Raw genomic sequence first — 22343 nt, 5'->3', positions numbered from 1 at the left:
TGAAGTCAGATTTAGGAAAGTGAGACAAATTATGGGCATTTACATGTGACTCTGTATCAGTATATACAATCTTATCAGTAAAAAACATGTGAACATCTGTCAACAGTGTTTGCATATTTATTTATATATTACATAAATGTGCTGTAATTTACTATGTAAAATCTACAATATACAAAAAATTAAAAGTGATAGCCAATATTTCTAAAAATGATTTCCATTTTATTATTAGTGGTACAGAATTCAGTAAGCATTACTATTTTGAAAAGCATGATCTAGTATTTGTGATGTAGTGATTTGAAGGTCTGGTGCTAAGGCAAATTTATATCAGTATATCGTTTTTAATGCTATTATATTTGAAAAAGATACTTTCAAAGATTCGAAATTTCAAGTGGAAGAGGTGCATCTTGGTTGTGCTTATTAGTAAACCACATTACTCCTTTTTCTTTTTCTTTTTAAATATTTATTTATTTAAGCAATCTCTACACCCAGTGTGGGGCTTGAACTCACAACCCCAAGATCAAGAGCTGCATGCTCTTCTGACTGAGCCAGCCAGGCACCCCCACATTCTCATTTTTCATTTTTATTCTATTATGCGAAGTTTTTAGTCCAGATTTTATCAGTAAAATGTTATCTTTTCTGAGTAATTAGTTCTGGCAAACTAATTGGAAGGCATTCCATTCTTTTTTATATTTAGAAGGAAAAATCGTCTAATCTGCTCAAACCCTTCCTTTGTGAGATTTTTTAAACAAACGAGGAAATTGTTTCTAAGTTTTTAAAGTGTGATACCTTGAGCTTGTAGGGATCATAGCACATTTGCACACACACAAAATTACATTAGATGAAAATATTTCCAATAGTTTTCAAAATATTCTCCACATTAGTTCATTTCAAAAAGATAGTTATTTTGATACTCATTAAAATGTAACTATCCTACTCTGAAAAGACAGATTAAGAAATACATATTTTAAAACATTTGCTAGTTTACATACTGCTGATAAATCTTTGTCATTACAAAAAAGTTTATATGGAACATTTGTCTTTTTGGAAAACCAAAGTACATGGTAAGTCTTTATGTTTGCCAACTTTTAAAAATATTTTGCCATGAAATTTTTTATGATCAGCTCTTGTCTATTTGTAAAGCACACAATATGTTACTTAAGGTAGTGTGAATTGGTCAATACACTTAACTGGCAAATGAAATATCCAGAACTCATGAAGGCAATGATATGCGCCTCTCTGAACATCAAACTCACACTTTGCCTCAGAATATTTGTCTACTGCTTATAGTCAGTTATATATGCTTACTTTATGGTTAAAGAAAATTGTTAAATTCTAATATTTTTTTTCCATACTCTAGGGGATAATCCCTGGGCTCTGCTGTGAATGTCATTGTTTCATGGGAACAGAACCACAGAGGGTGAAAGAGAGTCATTGCTCCTGAGCTTGGGCGGGGAAAAGAGGACTTAAATATTTTATAGAGTTAATAATTCCAGGCACTTGTAGTTTGCACAATGAATGGGAGGGTCTGAGCAATCAAATTAAGTTATTCTTTTTCCCATGTAGGAGATCTGGGTTCAATAAAGAAAAAATAAAGATAAAATTCTGTTTTTTCAGCAATTGTTTTTCTTCTTTTTTTTTTTTAAGAAATGGAAGGCATCTATGTTGTTTTTTTTTAATTTTTTAAAATGTTTGTTTATTTTTGACAGAGAAAGAGAGAGAGAGAGAGAGAGAGCGAGCGAGCGAGAGAGAGCATGAGCGGGGGAAGGGCAGAGAGAGAGGGAGACACAGAATCGGAAACAGGGTCCAGGCTCTGAGCTATCAGCACAGAGCCCAACGCGGGGCTCGAACTCACGCACCGCGAGATCGTGACCTGAGCTGAAGTCGGATGCTCAACCAACTGAGCCACCCAGGCGCCCCCAGCAATTGTTTTTCTTATAGAGAAGCAATAATTGTTTTCTTCACTCATCTCTCTTAAACTCCAGGCTGAACTTATTAAAGGCAAGAACACTTCAAAGGAGAATCAGCACAGTGCCAGGCATATAGTTATGCCAGCACATTAGTAAATGTTAATTAACGTAAGGACATTAATTAAGGTTTCCATTAGGGCTAGGAAGTAGAAATATATGGGGGAAAAGGTAAGTGTGTAGGCTGGTGGATTTTCAAAGAAAACTAGAACAGAGGAGAGTAGTCAAAAAAGTCACTGGGGATGAAATACAGAGAACAATGTGAGTGAATGTACAGAGGTATTGCGAGAGACTTTTATTCAAGGGGCTTTGAATAAGGGGCCTTTCATAGTGGAAGGCATAGTGGAATTAACTGAAATAAAAATTCTCTGCAGGTTCAGGAAAAATTCTAGGTGGTATAAGTAGGCCTTATGAGACTAGTCTTCAGAACTTTTACTCAAGATTCTGATGGAATTTTGGCAAAGAATTGTTTTGCTTGTGTTGCTGTCACTGAAGACAACTCTGCTCAGATGAGGAAGGAAAAGTAAAGAGGTAGTGATCTGAGAGGCAAGGCAATATTTTTGCCACATAATTAAGGATAAATTGAGAATCAGTATTCTAAAGGAATTACTCCCCCTCCCCAATTATTTTGTATTTATTAAAAACCACATTCAAAGTAGACTTCCATAATAAGAGGGTCCATAGAAAGTTGAGAGTCCACATTAAATACACATGTAATGTACCACAGTTTGATAGTTTTGTTACAACATAGTGGTTGTCACTCAGTTATCTTAAACTACAAATTATACAAATACATAAAAATCATATATATAAAGTCCATTAAACCAGTCAGATGCAGCGATGGCAATGATAGCAAAATGATCTAGGACATATACAACAAGTTTTTTCAGTACAACCAAAGTGTTTGTTATTTACTTTGAAGCAAAAATTTCAACATAACTAGGGATTTATTATATACATGAAAACAGAACAATTCTTAAAAAGACACATACCAACAGACTCCTGGGAAGTTAATGTTTATAAGTAAGGCCATACTGATTCAAGTTAGCAAAAGTTGGGGATAAATACAATTCTCCTTTCAGGTTAGGTTTTTAGTAGGTTTTTCCCTAGTTCCTTTGCCTTTCCCCTCCATTCACTTTAATGCTCTTTCTCTTTTAAAATCTATACTAAAATGTCTTGAAAATTTTAAAAGCTAACCATCATGTGTAGTGACCAGAGCCCTTAAGAACAAAGTTAAATTCAACCCACAAATATCAGTTAGTGAAATTACTCTGGAGGAAATCACACAACTAAGAACCAAAGCCATTTGCCCACTGCTCCATTCCTATGTACCTACTATTCCAAAGGATTAAATTCCAATTCCTTCAGTGGCTGATGAACTGGGTGAATATTGGGATAACTTACTTGCAAGCACGATCACTGTCCTCTGTGGGATATGGTCTCAAGTCCATGTCAGATTGAGACTAAGATGTGGTAATGATGGTCAGTTTTAGTTAGCAAGGAGAGTTCATTATTCATGGTATCATACACTTCTTTCCTCTCTCATGACTCCTTTAATGATCTTATATTTAATTGTTTACGTTTTGCTTCTCTGTTAATTTATTGATAAACTTATTGAGGGTAGGGATGAGTTTTCTAGTTATATTCTACTGCCTAGACTAATACCTGATAAATACTAGATACTCAAAATATTTGTTGAAGTAAACTTTTATCTAGTTTTTGTTTGCCTCCTAAAGTCTTATATTAATTTATTTACATTGTAGATGCTGAGAAAAACTCTTAGAGGGTCTGAAAGTGAAGAACTGGAAGTAACACCTCAAGTTCCAACTTTGGTACCATTTGGGGATGTGGTATGTGTGACTAATCCTTAGTAAACCTGTACAAATTATTTCTTATTTTATGTGAAGACTAGTTAACATTTATTATTTGATTCTCAAAAAGTATATGTAGAAAATATTTCTGATAACATATTTGTAAATTTTTCATTTTTTCATTGAGTTAGAAAAGCATTCTAATCACTGAAATTAGGGAAAACATCTTGATTCACAGGCAAAAAAATGTTTTCTAATTCAAAAACTGAATTCCCAAACTCTAGGTACATCAGAGTCACCTAGGATACTTATTCAAAACATTGATTCTTGGCCCCCTCTTAAAATCTGCTAACTTGGAATCTGAGAATGGGGCCTAAGAATCAGTATTTTTATTGTGCTTGTCAAGTGATTATATTGTCAGATTTAGGAGCCTTCGAGCTACAATTTGAAAATTGACTCCACACCTCTCCCTTATCCCCAAAATAGTAAGTCCCAGGAACAAAAGGGAAACACGCTCATGAATTATACATATACACACAAACACACAGGTAGGATCTAATGTCTATGCTGAGAAGTAGAAAAATCTGTTTTTTCGTTTGGGTGCTATGGAGTATAGGACATGAGGATCTATGTATATTTAGAACTAGCAAATGTGGAATTCTTTTACAGCTGTCTTTATTTGTGAACATCATTAGAATAGTTAATGGGTATGAAGTGAGAGTTTCTCTAATCTCTCTTCTCTAGATCCTATCATATACTGTACATTTTTTTTATTAAAAATATATGATGAATTTAACACCACGTTTTTTGGGGAGAAAAAGTAAGACTGTATTAATATATACTTTTTTCTTTTTCTTTTTCTTTTACAAAATGAGCATTTATCCATGTAATTATATAGCACTTTCCTACATCACAATGAAAGTTGGAGTATAAGCCTTCACTGTCCAAATATAAACTTAGAAAAAGACTCTTTGAAATGCCTTTGGGCTGTAAGCATGTCCATTATTGTTGACATAGTCACTTCCGTAATCCATACTCTTGAATAGGACTTCTGCATTTCTTTTGAACTGGTATTTTGATTTCATTCACACTTCCTAACTTTGTAGTTTGTATTTGCCTTATTTGAATTACATATTGCTAGACATTAATAAACTTCTCTTAAAAGTCAGTTGGAAATATCTGACAGATGTTTGGCATGTGATAGCTCCTCTCAGTGTAGGATTTGTCACATCACTTTCTTTTTGAAACTTCTGTGACTCATTCTGAGGTATTTGGCAAGGTTTGTACATGTGTCTGCAATGATAATTATATCAAAACACTCTAGTCCTCATTCTGATAGATCCCTTTTTCAGAAAAAATGGTGAAAAAGCTATCTTAAAATTGGGCACATAAAGTGCTTTAGTGAACACCCTTCTTGTTGCTTTACTATTCTAATGTGTGTTGGGGGGTTGGGTGAAAGTGTTGACATGGTTAGTGCTTTGACCCACAGATGGATCTCAAAATCTCTGGCAACATATGTTACCCATAGCCTGTCAATGGGCATTATTATATTTTTGCCTGTTAAATATTTTTCTGTACTTGAATAGAATTTTTTCTTTTTTATGGTTCTGTTATGTAAAAGTATGAAGAACTATTGAAATATAAAGAAAGTTAGGGTAGTTGTTCATGGCTTCATGTTGAAACACTTGGCAGGCAAGCAATGACTTATGGCAGAATGTTAAAGCGTAGAATTATACAATCTAGAATTGTAGCTATACTTGCCTGTTTTACCTACCTAATGTATAACTCCAGTTTTAAGAAATAAAAACAGTTTGGGGCACCAGGGTGGTTCAGTTGGTTAAGCATCCAACTTCAACTTCATGATCTCACAGTTCGTGAGTTTAAGCCCCGCATTGCACTCTTTGCTAACAGCGTGGAGCCTGGAGCCTTCTTCCGATTCTGTATCTCCCTCTGTCTCTGCCCCTCCCCTGCTCACACTCTGTCTCTCTCTCCCTTCTAAATAAATAAACATTAAAAATTTTAGAAAAAAAAATTCGTGGGATCACCTATGGAAGTACCATTTAAAATCCCACCTAGATTGTGTAATACGCATTATACCCCTTTGCATTGGAAAACTTTGAATTTTCCCTTTAAAATAACATTTCATATCTATGTTTCCTTAAGAAGTAGACCACAGTATTATCTTCTCAGGATTTCATCATTCACATACTGTAGTCTTCTAATTAAATATTGAATGCTAATTTTTTTCTGTATTGTTTTAAAGCCAATCTGAATCTTTAAAATTACTTATATACATTTAAAAATACCATTGGGCCATATATTTTGTTTCACAGTGTTTAATATAATATTGCAGTTGTTTTTACTTGGTTTTTAAGACCAACCATGGATAAATGTATTCAGCTAATAATACATAACAGTATTCAAAAATTCATGTATTCATTTTATATTTGGTTTCATGCTTAAACACAAGTTAGAATTTTCTTTAACATTTAGAAACAACTTGTACGAGAGAAAATGAATGTTTCAGAGCCCTTGGCACAGTATAGTGGATGAATGATTGTTGAATGAATAAAGTGGTTTTAGGATACTAGATAAAAAAGCTTATCTGAAGCAAGGCATATTTCTTCTTATTATATGCAAGATGCTACATTTTGTCAGTTTTCACCTAATATAAAATAACAATGATTCGAAGAGTGATGGTTGGATTTAAGTTAGTAATGATCCTCTTTTTTTTTCTTCTTTGTGTTCATTTTAGTTTTACTTTGCATAAATCCTGCCTATATTTCTTCTGTATTTCTGTTTTCTGGTGTTTTCCATTAAATAGATATTTCTAATGAGAAACAATATTTTTTTTTAAGAAAAACTAGCGAAGAGGAGCTTTTAAAAATATATATGGTTTGGTTTAGAGTAAAATGGAAAAAAGTTAACTTTTAAAAACTCATGTGCTATGTTTTTATTTTGATTGTTTTTAGGTTGGCTGCCTCGCTATTCATGTAAAGAACTGCAGACATTTCACGCCTAAGAGTATCCTTTCTTTTGATTTAAGAAACATAGCATGATCATGCATCTGTTTCAGTTAAATATTGCTACATTACAAAACACGCCAAGACTTAGTGGCTTAAAACATTAACTATTTTATTATCAATCACTATGTGCATTCACTAGGTGGCAATTCTGCTTCACATTACACAGCAGGTGCTGCAGTCATCTGGCAGTTCAGAAGGGCTGGAATATCTAAAATGGCTCATTTACATGTTTGGTGCTTTAGTGAAGATTCCTGGAAGACTGAACTTAGCTGGAAAGCTGAAATGGCTAGACCTTTCTCTCTTTCCATGGAGTCCCAAGGGCTTGTCTTTTCATCATATGTTTTTTTCTGCATTAATTTTGATTTTTTAAAAATATTACCTTAATATATTATTTTGATTACTAAAGTTTTTGGTGTCCCCTTAAATTTTGGACCCTGACTGATGCCTCTCTTACTCTGTCCTAGACTCAGCCCTGGTCATGTCCACTGCATTTTAAAGTAGTCACAGGGCCAGACTGAAGAGTAGAGGAAAATAATCTCCACTTTTTGATGTGCAAAGTGACAAAAAAGCTTTTCAGCTATCTGTAATCCACCTCAATCACCATATAAGTTAAAGGAGAATTATATATCTTAGATGATAATACTAATTATTTCTAAGGAATAATTGTGCTGTTTAAACATTGTTTAAAGGATTTAATTTATCTTGGTGCCTTTACTTAAATGGATTTCTCATTATTAGATTTATCATCACATAAAACCAGTCTTGTTATGAAGAGTTGGTGTTTGTCTTTTATGTAAAAGTTATTGAAGAGAATTCTATACAAAGAGATTTTAAAATAAAATTAATTAAATCATAAAAACAAAATTGTTTTAATTCATGGAGTGCTATGAAAAATAAAAATATTGTATAGTTTTAATAAGTATATAGTGAAATGAATGAGAGAATAGAAAACTGCTTTAAATTTTGTTGTCTTAATGTTAAAAATAAATTACTCTCAAGTGACTTTTCTGAATTTTTGAATTTCTACATAATTATGCTTAGAGAAGTTTTTAACTATATATTTCAAATATTTAATCACCTTAATAACATATAGAAACATTTGCAAAAAATTATAATGGAAATGTGAGGATAGAAATATAAATGACTAGTATATTAGAAATATTAGAAAATATTAGAAGTGACTAAAGAGTAAGCAATCTTCCTATTTGTGCCTACTATTGATGGGCAGAAATACTATTTTTAAAGAATTTTAAAATTGTTTAATATGCTCTACAATTATCCTATTTATTTGCTTAATTCTTAGGTTTCATCTGAATTGTTTAATGAATTAATTATATAATGTGTTATTGTACCGTTACAATAAAATTTGCTTCCTAAATATCTGTGTATTTTCAGTTGGTTTACAATATTACAGTAATTTGTTCATTCGCATCTCTATAAACAACATTGTAAAATGTACAAAAATGTGTAGCTTGCTACCCCAAAGTGATGAGAAGAACACTGTAATTAAGTTTGATGACATAAAGTATTTTTCCATACAGGTAATGTTAAAGTTCTCTTCTAGATATAAAATTGCCTTTTTACAGCTTCAAATAATTTACACTAATTATGTTCTTTTTTTAGGGGATGAGAAAGAAGCAAATGCAGTGTCCTTTTATTGGATATTTTACAGTATTCTGTTTATATACCATGGGCTATATTGGTGTTTTTTAAAGAAACAACTTACTGGAAAATTCATAATCTTGAGGTCTTCTTCCCTAAGATCTTAACTGTCTGCGGTTCTGAGTGTTTATCACACGTGCATTTTTCTCTGTCTTGCTCTTCTCCTCTCATCTACCCTCTTCTACCAGGTCTTAGCTTGGGCTGAAATAACAAATTACCATAGATATGGTGGCCTAAACAACAGTCATTCATTTCTCACCTTTCTGGAGGCTGGGAAGTTCAAGATGAGGGTGCTGGCAGATCTGGTGTCTGATGAGAGCCTGCTTTCTGATTCCCTGATGGCCATCTTCTCATTATATAGTGACATGGCAGAGGGAACAGAGAGATTTTTATGTCTCTTAGAAGGGCACTAATCCAATTCATGAGGGCTCCACCCTTATGACCTAATTGCCTCCCCGACACCCCACCTATAAATACCATCACACTGGGGAGAAGACTTCAACATATGAATTTTGAGAGGATGCAAATGTTCAGAGAGTACCTTTTTTTTTTTTAATTTCCCTCTCTCCTTTCTTCTTATGTAAACCCTAATTGTTTTTGCATGGATTAACTTATTTAGTCTTTATAACAACCCCTCAAAGTATATATACTCTTATTATCATCCTCATTTTACAGATGAGGAAACAGGTACTGTTAGGTAAAAGAACTTTCTTAAGGTCCTAAAACTAGTAAATAGTGGAGCTGGGAATGGAGTCAGTCTGGCTTCAGACTTCACTTTATTAAACTTCCTCTCACACCAGAGCTTGCTATGCTAAGAATTTGCTTCTTTTTACAGTTAAGCTTCTTAGAATCTTAGGGGCACCTGGGTGGCTCAGTCAGTTAAGCATCACGAGCCTTAATTTCAGCTCAGGTCATGATCTCACCTTTGGTGAAATTGAGTCTGGCATTGGGCTCTGCGCTATCAGAGTGGGATTTTCTCTTTCCTCTCTTTCTCTTCCCCTCCCTGTCTTTGCCCCTCCCCCTCTCTCAAAATCAATATATTTTTTAAAAAGCTTCTTAGAATCTTAAATGTATCTCAAAGTTTTCTTTAAAACAAGCAGCACTGTTTCATTCAGATGTGGGATTCATTGATTAGTTGTTAGTCCTAAAAGTTTTATGACATCGGTTAAATTTTAGTGAAATCTTAGAACATTTCCTCCATGCTGTATATTTTTTAACCTTTAGTTTTAATCTTCAGAATTTTATTTTGCTTAAGTCTTGAGTATTGAAGATAGTTCTTTAAGCATAGTTTACAAAAAAAAAAAACAAAAAAAAAAACAAAAAAAACCATGGGGTACCCGGGTGGCTCAGTCAGTTGAGCATCCCATTCTTGATTTTAGCTCAGGTCATGATCCCAGGGTTGTGGGATCAAGCCCCACATCCAGCTCCATACTGAGCATGGAGCCTGTTAAGATTCTCTCTCTCTGCCTCTGCCCCCTCCCCCACTTGTGTTCTCTCTCTCTCTCAAAACAAAACAAAACAAAACAAAACACACACAAAACAGGCATAGTTTTGTTAAAGGTAACCTATGCTATTTCTTTTACTTTGCAAAATAGTTTTCCTGAGCTTGCCAATTTTTCACGAATTTTGTGGATGTATGTCCACTTAAATAAAAGTTGAAATTAGCACTGGAAAAATAATACAAATTAATAGGGTGCTTATCTTTATAAGCATAATCAAAATCTTTTTATTTATTTAAAGTTTTTTTTTTAATGTTTATTTTTGAGAGAGAGAGAAAGAGACAGAGCACAAGCAAGGAAGGGGCAGAGAGAGAGAGGGAGACACAGAATCCAAAGCAGCCTCCAGGCTCTGAACTGTCAGCACAGAGCCCAACATGGGGCTTGAACCCACTAACCATGAGATCATAACCTGAGCTGAAGTCTGATGCTTAACCAACTGAGCCACCCAGGTGTCCCGAAAATCTTTTTCTTTATTTTAATAGGAGCTGTTAGTTTGAGGATATTAAGAGAAGAATTTTAATGGAATTCTAATAGAAAGTTTGGGAACGACTTAGTAATAACTACATAGAAAACTGCACAAGGAAATGAAGATAAAAAAAGCAAAACACATATTAACTCTAAGAAAATTAAGAAGTGATAGAGAAAAGGAAATATAATCATTGTAATTATATTGTTAAACCCTGAAAAATAGTTACATATACACAATAAACACTAAGTATTAGTCTAACAAAAAGTATGATCTATAATATATTGGAGGAATGAAGGGAAGAGAATGTAAAATCTGTCGGGGAGGGTGTTGAGCTAATATTTTTCCTCTACAATAAGCAATTAATTGATAGTATCTAAAACTACAAAAAAATCACTTAATATAAGCATGTTACTTTGAAACATTATTTCATGACGAAAACCAGAGATATCCCTTTAAAAGCTTGAAAGGTGGCTTTTGAGGCTTTTAGGGGGTGGATAGGGTAGTATTCTAAAATTAAACCCAGGATTTACTTTATAGAGATATGACTGAATGACAACATGGAATGGAGAGACTAATGCCATTGAGAGAAGGGAACAAAGGGATACACTACATAGGGCCACAGGGGAAGTATCAAGATGGTCAGGAGACAGAACACAGAAGTGAGGAGACAGTGAAGGCTAAAACCTCCATTGGGATTTATTTGAGAAAGCAACGCAGGAGAGGGTTAAAAATTTACGATTGGCTAGCATGAATAATTCCCATAGGCGTTTGGCTGTAGGGGTAGTCTTTAGTTGCTTGGTACCTGGGCCTGGGACGATTTAGGGCAGGGGAAATATTGCCTCCCTGTGAGAGTTAGATAAGTAGTAATTAGGGCTAAATTTTGGGATTGGTTTGCATATGAAAGATAGTCTTCTATCTAGCTAACCCCTTTTCTATCTCTAGGAATTGGTTAGCCCAGGGAGAGGACATCTGTCTCTGGCCAGCAAGCTTTTTAAGATGTCAAAACATCATAAAATAGAGGGAAAAAAAAAGATTAAACATGGGAGGAAAAAAAGTTCTTATTTGTTTCAACCATTGTAGAACTGTTTGACTTTGAAACTATGTATCACATAACGGATAAAATAAAAGAATACATTTTCTACTTTAGGGCTTGAATTTGCTAAAGCTTACAAAATAGATCTAGTTAAAAATAGAAAAAAACAACAACAACAACAACAAAAGGAATAGTAAGTGGCTTTAATCTAGTTTTTAGGCTTTTTTAGGCTTTTTCTAAGGGTTTAATCTAAAAAGCTATTGAGTAAGTGATGTTAAAACTCATGTTAAAGAATAAATACTAGTGAATGTCTGACTTGGCCATGCTGGAGTAACTGATATCAGATGTACTCTTCTGCTCTAAACAGCTATAAAATTGAGTAACTTATATGAAGGAACTATTTTCTGACATTTAACAAGGGAAATCGGAGGGCTGTAATCCTTAAGAGGAGGGAAGCAGAAGAAGTGAGCTCCACATTTACAACAGCTTTCTGTCTGGCAGTGAATCTGGCATAAGAAACTGAAACCCAGGGGTACTTGGGTGGTTTAGTGGGTTAAGCGGCTGACTTCGGCTCAGGTCATGATCTCATGGCTCCTTAGTTTGAGCTCTATGTCGTCCTCTGTGCTGACAGCTCAGAGTCTGGAGCCTGCCTTGGATTCTGTGTCTCCCCTTCTCTCTGCCCCTCCCCTGCTCATGTGCTTATTCTCTCTCCTTCAAAAAATACATTTAAAAAATTAAAAAAAAAAAGGGAAGTGAAACCAAAGAGTGAGTGATATTGCTTGGTGGAGGAAGCAGAGGCTGAGAGAGGAAACAGATGAGAATTTGGGGCTGCTAAGGTGGCTGGAATTTGTAAGGTGGGGCACTGGAGAGGATGGAGAGCAGACAAGGAGCCCCAGAAATCTGTATAGTTATTCCATTCAGGTCCTTGGTTGGATCCTATGGTGTGCATATGCAAAGGGAGTTTCTAGGAGGAATTACAGAGAATAGATGCTGGGGAACTGAGAGCTGAATAGAGATTTCAGAAATCACAAATTCAGAGTTATTGGAGTTTTATGCAGCTAACGTGGAGAGATTTTGTTGAACATTACCAGTATTAATCTGAGATCACAGAAAGTCCAAGTGTTAGGAATAAGGATCATGTCTTAAAAGTAAGGGTTAAAACCCCGGTACCATGGACAAAGGCTGAGATAGGCCCATCATCGAGCCAAGCTGTCATAGAATCAAGATGATCTGCCAGCAATTAACTGCCTTCCAGAAAAAAAAAGTCAAAACTTAGTAAGGGAAGATATAAAAACCCAGAGTCTCTACTGCATAGCCATTATACAATAAAAAGATGCTGCTCATGAGGAAATAAAACCAACAATAGAGGTAAACCCACAGGTGACCTAAATGTTTGAATTAGGAGACAAGAACTTGATAGCAACTATCAAAACTGGAAAAGGAGGACCAAATGGATGATCACAATGGGAAATTTGAAGAAAATGGAAAATCTAAAAACCAAATATAATTCTAGATCTGAAAAATACAATATTGAAATGAATTCATTTGAAACATTCTGGACAGAGCAGAAGAAAGGATCTGTGAATTGAAAGATAAGTTAGTAGAAATCATTCAAATTGTAGTTCAGAGAGAAAAAAGACTAAAAAAACCCAGAAGAGACCAGTGGGCCATATCACTCAATTTACAGATGTTCAGTTACATCCCAGAAGGAAGATATTTATTAGAGTATTTAGTATTTTAGGTTTTTCTCTGTTAAACATTTTCTAGAAATAATGGAAGACATCAATCAGTAGATTCAAGAAATTCAGTGAAGCTCAAGAAAAAGAAGTACAAAAATGATCATACCTAAGTATATCATAATAAAACTGCCAAAACCCAAAAATAAAGAGAAAATCTTAAAGGTAGCCAGAGGGGAAGAACACAGCATGTTTAGATGAACAACCATAAGAGTAACAACAGACTTCTCATCAGAAACAATGGAGTTCAGGAGATAAAGGAATGCCATCTTTCCAGTGCTGAAAAAAAAAAAAAAAATCAACCTAAATTTCTAAATCCAGTGAAAATATTCTTTAAAAAGATGGTGAAAGACAAAAGCTAAGAGAATATGTATCTGAAAGACCTGAATTATAATAAACCTCAAAGGAAGCTTCAAGTTGGAGAGAAATGATCCTAGATAGAAGCCCAGATGCATAGGAAGGAATGAAGAGCACTGGTAATGGTGACTATATGGGTAAAAATAAAAGACTGTTAAAAAAGAAAAGACTTTTTAAAATGTTTTTCAAATTTTGAATTTTTACGTAAGGGCTAAATACATTTTTGGTTCTTCAAAATTCCATCAGTAAACAAATTTGCATATCATAATGTAATATGTATTGAATACCTCTATAAACCATTGAATAGGGCACCAGGTTGACTCAGTTGATTAAGCATCCAGCTTGATTTCAGCTCAGGTCATGATCTCACAGTTTGTGAGATCAAGCCCTACATCGGCTTCTGCATTGGCAGTGTAGAGCCTGCTTGGGATTCTCTCTCTCCCCGCTCTCTCTGCCCCTCCCCCACTTGCTCTTTCCCTCAAAATAAAATAAAATGTAAAAAAAAAAAAAAACCATTGAGAACTGCTAGTGAATAATTAAAATTTTCTATCAAGACATAATCACATGATTTCACAGTAAATTACCTATGAATGTTGTATATTCATTCTGGTCCTGAATTAAAATATCTCATAATTTACAAATTCTTAAGATCTTGGTATTCTCTTTCTCAGAGAATACTTTGTTGACGATTGCTCTACAGTAGGTCCTACAGTGATGCTCTATTACAGATAATGATGGTCACAGTGTAACCCTTCCATTTATGTGTTGACCTCCTTTCTCAGTAGCCTGCAGGCTCCCCATGCTCAAGGGCTTTACCTTACTATGCTCTATTATATCTCTGGTGCCTAGAATTCATTAACATTTAACAAATACTTATTGAATTAAAATGTTTTTTTTTCCAGAAAGCCAACAATTTAATAAAGGAAACATTTTAATTAAAAAAATCATTCTCTGAAAGACTACTAATTGTTTAAAACAAAATAATAATGATGAATGGTAAAATTTGTAGCATATGTAGAAGAAGAATATATGATAAGAGTAGCACAAAGAATGTGGAGAAGAGGGAATCCCTGTGCACTGTTGGCAGGAATGTAAATTGGTGTAGCCACTATGGAAAACAATATGGAGGTTCTTCAAAAATTAAAAATAGAATTACGATATGATCGAGCAATGCCACTTCTGGGTATATATCCAAAGAAAACAAAATCACTATCTCAAAAAGACATCTGCACCTCCACGTTCATTGCAGCATTATTTATAGTAATCAAGACATGGAAACAATCTAATTGTCCATGGGTGAATGGCTTAAAAAATTTGATACACACACACACACACACACACACACACACACACACACACACAGAGGAATATTATCCATCCATAAAAGGAGATCCTGCCAGTTGTAACAATATGGATGGACCTAGAGGGCATTATGCTAAGTGAAATGAGACAGAGAAAGACAAGTATTGTATGATTTCACTTATGTGTGGAATCTAATAGCTCCAAGAAAACAACTTATAGTCACAGAGAACAGATTGGTGGTTGCCAGACGTGAGGTTTGGGGAGTAGGCAAAAGGGTGAAGGTGGTCAAAATGTACAAACTTCCAGTTATAAGTAAGTAATAGCATGATGACTATAGTTAGTAATACTGTATTGTGTGTTTGACAGCGCTAAGAGAGTTGATCTTAAAAATTCTCTCATTACAAGGAAAAAAATTGTAACTTTGTGCTTATGAGCATTAACTAAATTTACTGTGATAATCATTTCACAATATATACAAATATCATTATGCTGTACACCTAAAAGTAATGGAATATTGTATGCCAATTATATTTTTAAACAAATATTTTTTAAAAGTCCCTAGACTGGAGAATAATGAGATTTTTTTTTCTAATTAGCAAAAGAGTGTGTGAATTTTAAAGGTCACGTAATAGTGGTATTGTGTTACAGAGCTCAAGGTTGGGAGAGAATTCCAAGTTGAGATGATGGTATACGTTTTATCAATAAGTTAAGGAACAAAGACTGAAAAGGATGTTGGATATCTTTCGATATTGGGTTTTTGGATTACCTAGATTTGCTGGATTGGATATTGGAGTACCTTTTGTAAGATTGTTTCAGTAGAGTGTTGAGGCTAAACCTTTGTGTAGAGTTAAAAAGAGAATGTAGGCAGTGCATATTTCAAAACACTGTAATTGATGTTACATATAAAAAAGATCTTGGTTTTTGTTGACACTAAGGTATATGTGACTGTGAGATTGAAAAGTTATAAAGCTAACAATATATGTAAACATCACTAGGTTGTACACAAAAGTACACAAAAGTATAGTTTATGGATGTATTTATTCAGAAATTGTACCTGAAATTCAAACTGAAAATTTAATAATTCTTTTTATATGTGTTTTGTATCAAGATTCCCAGGCGTCAGGATGATGAGCGGAATAATATTTACTTGGAACTGATGAAATATGACAATACAGAAAAATATCCTTTCTTGTTAGGGAGTGTTCAGGTACATCTTTATGACGTAATTCAGGTATGTATCAAAGTTATTTTTTCACCTTGGTATCACATTGTCCAGTTGGTGTTTGTTATTTATCTGTGTCTGATGAACTCCTTGTGGTTTATTATCTACCTTCAAACTCATGTGCTTAGGAAACAATATCTCCCTTGGGCTATATTTAAAAAAACAAAAGTTTGTAACAGCATAATATTTTTAAAAATTTATTATGTAGAAGGGCAGTGATACCTAAAAGACTAATGAGCATGTTTTATTTTTTTTTTCTGGAATGTTTTTAAGCAGGACTCAAACCACAAACTCTCTTAGTGGACAGCGCAAATTTCAGTTCTTTATCCTTAGCTGGGCTGCTTGCTGTCTGCCCTGTGCATATGTTGTTTAGGGGTCCGCCAGAGTTTGGGACAGGATTTATACACAGAATTTCTGGTTTCTTCTCTCTTGCTTTCTCCTTTGTAGGAGTACCCTCTCACTTTCCAGCAGCCATACTGCTCTGAACTCGAAGGAAGAGAACTAACTGATTAGTGAACAAATATAAACAAACTTAAGGATTTTCAGAAATATTCCTTAGGACACAAAGCAAGGAAGCCTTCAAAGACTAATGGAGTTACATCAAAAGACATAGGAGCCAGATTCCAGGGACTTCTGTTGGCCAATTTCAGGATAATTTGAACATCCAAAAGACCATTACAAATTCTGAATGAGGAAAAATCCATAAATCTTGGTGATCTTAAAAAAAAGAATAGGGGAAGAAAAATGGAATTTTAAAACTTTCAAACAGGAGAATGCCAATTAATAAGTGTAGGAAGAATGATAGAATTACAGATTGACCATTTCTGCAGTTCTTTTTTTTTAATGTTTATTTTTGAGAGAGAAAGAGGGAGGGTCAGAGAGAGAGGGAGACAAGGAATCTGAAGCAGGCTCCAGGATCTGGGCTGTCAGCACAGAGCCCAACGCAGGGCCCAAACTCATGAACTGCAAGATCACGATCTGAGCCAAAGTCCGACGCTCAACTAACTGAGCCACCCAGGCACCCCTTGCAGTTCTTTATAATGAATGATGATTAGTTCAATCAAGACTTACCATTGCTACTAAAAACATTAGGTAAGGGGTTATTGGGGCATAAAATATTTCCATGATGCCACCATTAACAGCCTACAGATTAATTGTTGCAAAGGGCAAAAGATGCCTCTACAATAGAGCAATGTTGTGGTTACTGCTTTAACCAAGAGCTTGAACTTAGTATAAGTAATTGTGGACAATTTAACATCATATGCTTCCTACGGTGGTACAATATGAAGTATACAGCATTACCTATGAACGGTTCTCATCAAAAATGTTTAACCCAAATTTAACGAAGCAGGGTCTAGATCTAACTTTTAGTTTATAGGAATTAGGAGATAGGGAAAAAATTGATACCATGTTGATATAAGATAAATACATAATGTGGACATACCAGCTTAGATCCCTTAAAAAGTTAAGGTTATTAAAAAAAATAAAGATGGAGGTAACTGTTCTAGATTAGAAGACACACAGCTTTGATTGAATACAGGTTTGAAAAAGATAAGTTATAAAAAGACCTTCTTGAGACAGTTAGGAAAATTTTGAATTTATATCACGTATTAGATAAAACCCTAAAATAACTGTTAATATTCTGAAATGTAATACTGATATTGTGGTTACATAGAAGAATGTCCTTATTTTTATGGTACACAAGGTGAAGATTTAACATTTTGGTATAAAGTGACATGATGGCTGCAACTTATGAATGTGCATACATGCAGATAAAGCAAGCGTGGCAAAATGTTGAAACAGTTTTTAACAGTTGTTAAATGTTTGAACTTGTTTAATCTAGGTGTAGGGTGTATCGATACTTATTGCTGTAGTCTTTCAGATGATCTATATGTTTCAAAAGTTTCATAATGAGATTTTGGGGGAAATCAGCTTTTTCAGAATATTAACAGGCATCAGACAAAGGAGGAGAGCATACTGACTAATGAATAAGAGTAAGCAGTTGAAGATTCTCAGAAAATTAGGGGGGAAGGATCTTGGAAATGACTAAAATTTCCTCTACTATATAGCAATTTATGCATCAGAAAAATGTATATTATTAGTCACATTTTGTTGAAGGGAGTAGGGCATTTGGACTATAGTTGTATGTGTAAACTTCTCAGTATTTTTATGATGGTAAAAATTTTTAGATGAAAAATATGACTCACCGTCCCACAATTGTAATATAGCATTTCATTTCTCAGAATTTCATTCCACATCTTTTTAATAAACATAAACAGAAAAATAGAAAATATAAAAAGCACCAAATGCAAATTATAGGACTGAAAAATACAATATCTAAAATCAGAAATTCATTTGATGGATTTAGCAGAATAGAGATGCCAAAGGAAAGACTATTCTTTTTCCTCTTAATTTCTTTAAGATATATTACTATTTAAAAATATAACCTTCATACCACTTTGGGAAGATACACAAATCTTGCAGTTTTATAGGTTCTATAACCTTGCCTTGTGTAGTTTATAATGTTTGTAAATGTAATGCATATGACAACTATAGCATAAAGGGTAGGTAGGGGGTGAGCTTTAAAGGACCTATAAAATTATGGGATTTGTGTATTTTTCCCAAAGTGGTACAAAGTAAATGTAATCCAGTTGAAGTTCCTATGCTGTCACCTGGTTCAATCTCCTGCCCTTCCCCCGCCCCCAAAATATAATAATTACCTTAAACTGTATTTATTCCTTTGTTTTTTTTCCATAGTTTTACTACTTATATATAGTTGCAAACTAATATAATTTGTTTCTAAAGTATTATGCTTCTAAGATCAATACAGGTAATCTCATTTGCTGGCGCTCATTATCTCTCTGTTATATACTGTTCCATGTGGAGCATTCCTCATTTTATTTGTCTATAGATTTGTTGATGGACATTTGAATTGTTTTCAGTTTTTACTATTCTCTCTGCTGCAATGAATTTTCTTGAACATATCTTCCAATGCATATCTGAAAAAGTCTCTACATTATGATGAATTGCTCTCTATGAGTCTCTTTGATGCATTGCTACATCGTATGGTAAAGAGACCATTATTATTTAATGGACACAGTCATCAAGGAAAGCAATTTTGGTTATTTTTGGATTTCCCCAAAGAGCTGTATGATTTTAGCTGTGGTGTGTTCAAGATATTCTGTTTCTGTATAATATCTGTCAGTATCCTTTCTATAGGAACTTCTACCTTAATTAAGAATTGTGTCATTTTCCTTATTAGAATTTCTCAGTTACTCACTTTTGGTCAAAACTAAGATCCCAGAAGTACAAAGCTGACCATAAGTGCTTTGGGGGTTTTTGTTTTTAGTTTTTGTTTTGATACAGTTTTATTAGCTGGATGTTGTCTTGGGATGATGACTGTATAATAATAGTTGAACATCTGCATATCAGACAATAGAGGAAAACAAGAACTATGTGACAATCACAAATGTAATAATAAATTTTTTGAATCCACTCTGTATCCAGCCCTATTGAAGTAGGTCTAATGGGAGAGTAAGTCGCATGGATGAATTTGGCCCACCTTAAATAGACACGTAGCCTTTAAAAAAAACCAAAAAAAACCCAAAACTGTTCTTTTGAGATAAATGTAGATTCAGATGCAGTTGAAAGAAACAATAGAGATCCTTTATCCTTTACTCAGTTTCCTCTGATGGTAACATCTTTCAAAACTATGGCACAGTATCTCAACCATGATACAGAATGTTTCCACCTCTACCAGGATCCCTCATGTTGCCCTTTTATAGCTACATCTACTTCCCTCCTGCCCTACCCCCTCCTTAACCCTTGGCAACCAACCACTAATGTTTTCCTCCCTTATTTAATTCTCTCATTTCAAGGATATTACATAAATGGAATCACACAGTATGTAACCTTTCATGGTGGGTTTTTTCACTCAGTGTAATTTTCTGGGAAGTCATCCAGGTTGTTCTGTGTTTCACTAGTTCATTCCTTTTCTGCTATTGAGTAACACTACAGGGTGTGAGTGTACCACATTTTTTTTTTTTAACAGTTTGCCCATTGGAGGACATCTGGGTTTCCAGTTCTGGGCTGTTCTGATTAAAGTTGTTATAAACATTCATGTATAGGTTTTGGTGCAAGTGCAAGTGTTCATTAATCAGATAAATTTCTGGTTTGTAAGATAGTTGCATGTAGAGTCTTTAAAGAAACTGTCAAACTGTTTTCCGGAGTGGCTATGCCTTGTACATCTTCATCAGAAATGAATGTGCAGTTTCTCACCATCCTCATCAGCATTTGTATTGATGCCATTTTACAGTTTAGCCATTCTGATAGGTGTGTAGTAGTATCTCATTTTGGTATTAATTTGTAGTTCCCTAATAACCAGTAATATTGAACATCTTTTCATGAAGGCCTCTTAATTTATTAATGATTCTACTTTTCCTGAAGTGTTTACCTGGGTATAACAACATGTGTAGGCTACTGTGTAGATAGACTCTACCACACTGGAGAATAAAAGGTCAAGGAGAATATTATAATCTAGAATTATTCTAGTCAACAAATTTATGCTGGTTTGTCTGATCTCTAAAGCTTGAGCTGTATCATTTGAGTCACATGCAGGGGTAAATTATAAACCATTTGTTTTAGTTCTAGAACTGCTAGCTAGGGTAGAATTCGTCATGCAGACTGGTCAAATTTAGAACTTGGATGAATTGGGAAGACCTGATGACCAGACCCAAACTATAGATCATGTTTAGAAGCATGGAAGGGCCATTTTAGTGCAAAACAGTTATTCCACAGGTATACATGAAGAGGCCGCAAATGTATTGTTATGATTACCAGTTATTATCAATTACTTTCTGAATATAATTGGCCTTATTGCGGAGAACAAAGACCTTGAGTTGAATTTTAAAAATCACATAATAGGTTCTACATAGCTTTGTAAAAAAATGATTGATCTGTAGCTTGTATCATGAATCCCTTGTTTCTTCTCATCCCTGATACATCTTGCATTCCTTTGAGGCTCTGGGAGAAAACAGAAACATCAGCTAATTGTTAGGGCCTAGGGTCCAGTTAAGGCATATAAACATATTGGAGTTTATAATATTCCTGTATTGATTATAAAAGGAATGCGAGTAATAATTTTGGGATGAACTCTGGTACTACTTTTGACTATTGGTTTAGCTATATGATCCTTATCAGATAAGCCTAGGACTAGGTGATAAACAGAAAGATGGGTAGTACTGTAATTCTTTGAGAAAGTCAAGAGAGAATTTGAAGGTGTGAAATATTGTTAGACTAATGCCTTGTAAAGCATCATACCTTTGAGTATCTATCTCTCTATACCTTTGAGTAGTTTAGCATTGCCCCCACCTCCACCCCACCCTGCACTTTCCCAGACTGGGCCTAAGCCCAGTAACTTGCTTTGGGCAGAGCAAAACCAATTTCAGGACAGGTTGCCAAACAGCTCATTGCCACACATTGAAACTCACCAGAGGAGCTGAGTGAAAGCAAGCCTAAAACTCAGTGGATTTGAGAAGCACATTCAAGATGAACATATAAATTGGCTCCAGTGAAGACTTAATTGGCAGATCTCAGTGAGACCTAGAGGAAGAACTCAAAGATATTACCATAGTTTAAAATATGACTAAAAGTTTACTTTATATATGAGGGAGATGAATCACTCTGTAGGTCAAGTTCTTTCATCAAAAGCAGAGGCACAGTTTATAAAAGGGAAGAAAAAAGCAGTCTTGAAACAATACAGTATTTCCCCAGTCCCCACTTTGGGAAAAGGGATGCTATCAAGAATAAGAAGCTATAAAGAGCAGGTTGACAGGATCATTAAGGAAATCTATTTCAGTTATTTGCAAATTTTCTGAGAAATCTTGGGACTATATGAAGAACATATATGATATGCTAATTCTATGTGAAGTCAGCCATGTACCACCAGATGTTATTTCCTTCATTATAATGCTTCACCAGGAACTGAGAGGGCAGGAGTTAAATAGGTTCTGCAGATTGCTGGGTTTTACAGGTGGTGAGGATGTATGAACCAGGTGCTAAAGTTTTCACTAAATGAGAATTATGACCAGAATGTCTGAAACACATGCCAGATAGCATGAAGCTTAAAAATGGAAAACTGCTTATATCTATGTGTAATAATATGATCTAGGAGCACTAGAAGGGGAATGTGGAGGATGCTGCTCCACCTGCTGGTCTTGAGGTATGTGGGCCTTCACTTGAGTCTATGAGGGAAACAGCATCC

The 22343-nt window shown here is 34.6% G+C and overlaps 1 protein-coding gene across 7 annotated transcripts in view; it reads left to right on the top strand.

The window, feature by feature from the left end:
* C2CD6 (C2 calcium dependent domain containing 6) overlaps window positions 1–22343 on the top strand; it is a 147836-nt gene that overhangs the window by 23249 nt on the left and 102244 nt on the right. For 5 of the 7 annotated variants that reach the window (XM_042995067.1, XM_042995070.1, XM_042995071.1 and 2 more), the window contains exons 2-5: window positions 3728–3814; window positions 6748–6799; window positions 8197–8342; window positions 15968–16090. In XM_042995067.1, the coding sequence (XP_042851001.1) occupies window positions 3728–3814; window positions 6748–6799; window positions 8197–8342; window positions 15968–16090 (408 nt within the window). Of the gene's footprint in view, window positions 1–2412; window positions 2496–3727; window positions 3815–6747; window positions 6800–8196; window positions 8343–15967; window positions 16091–22343 lie in introns of those variants that run through there. The other 2 variants (XM_042995069.1, XM_042995068.1) reach the window with 2 other exon arrangements.

This window comes from Panthera tigris, chromosome C1, assembly GCF_018350195.1.
Source record: "Panthera tigris isolate Pti1 chromosome C1, P.tigris_Pti1_mat1.1, whole genome shotgun sequence".
Lineage (NCBI taxonomy): Eukaryota > Metazoa > Chordata > Mammalia > Carnivora > Felidae > Panthera > Panthera tigris.
Note: the sequence above shows the minus strand (reverse complement) of the source record. Positions and strands in the feature narration are given on the sequence as shown.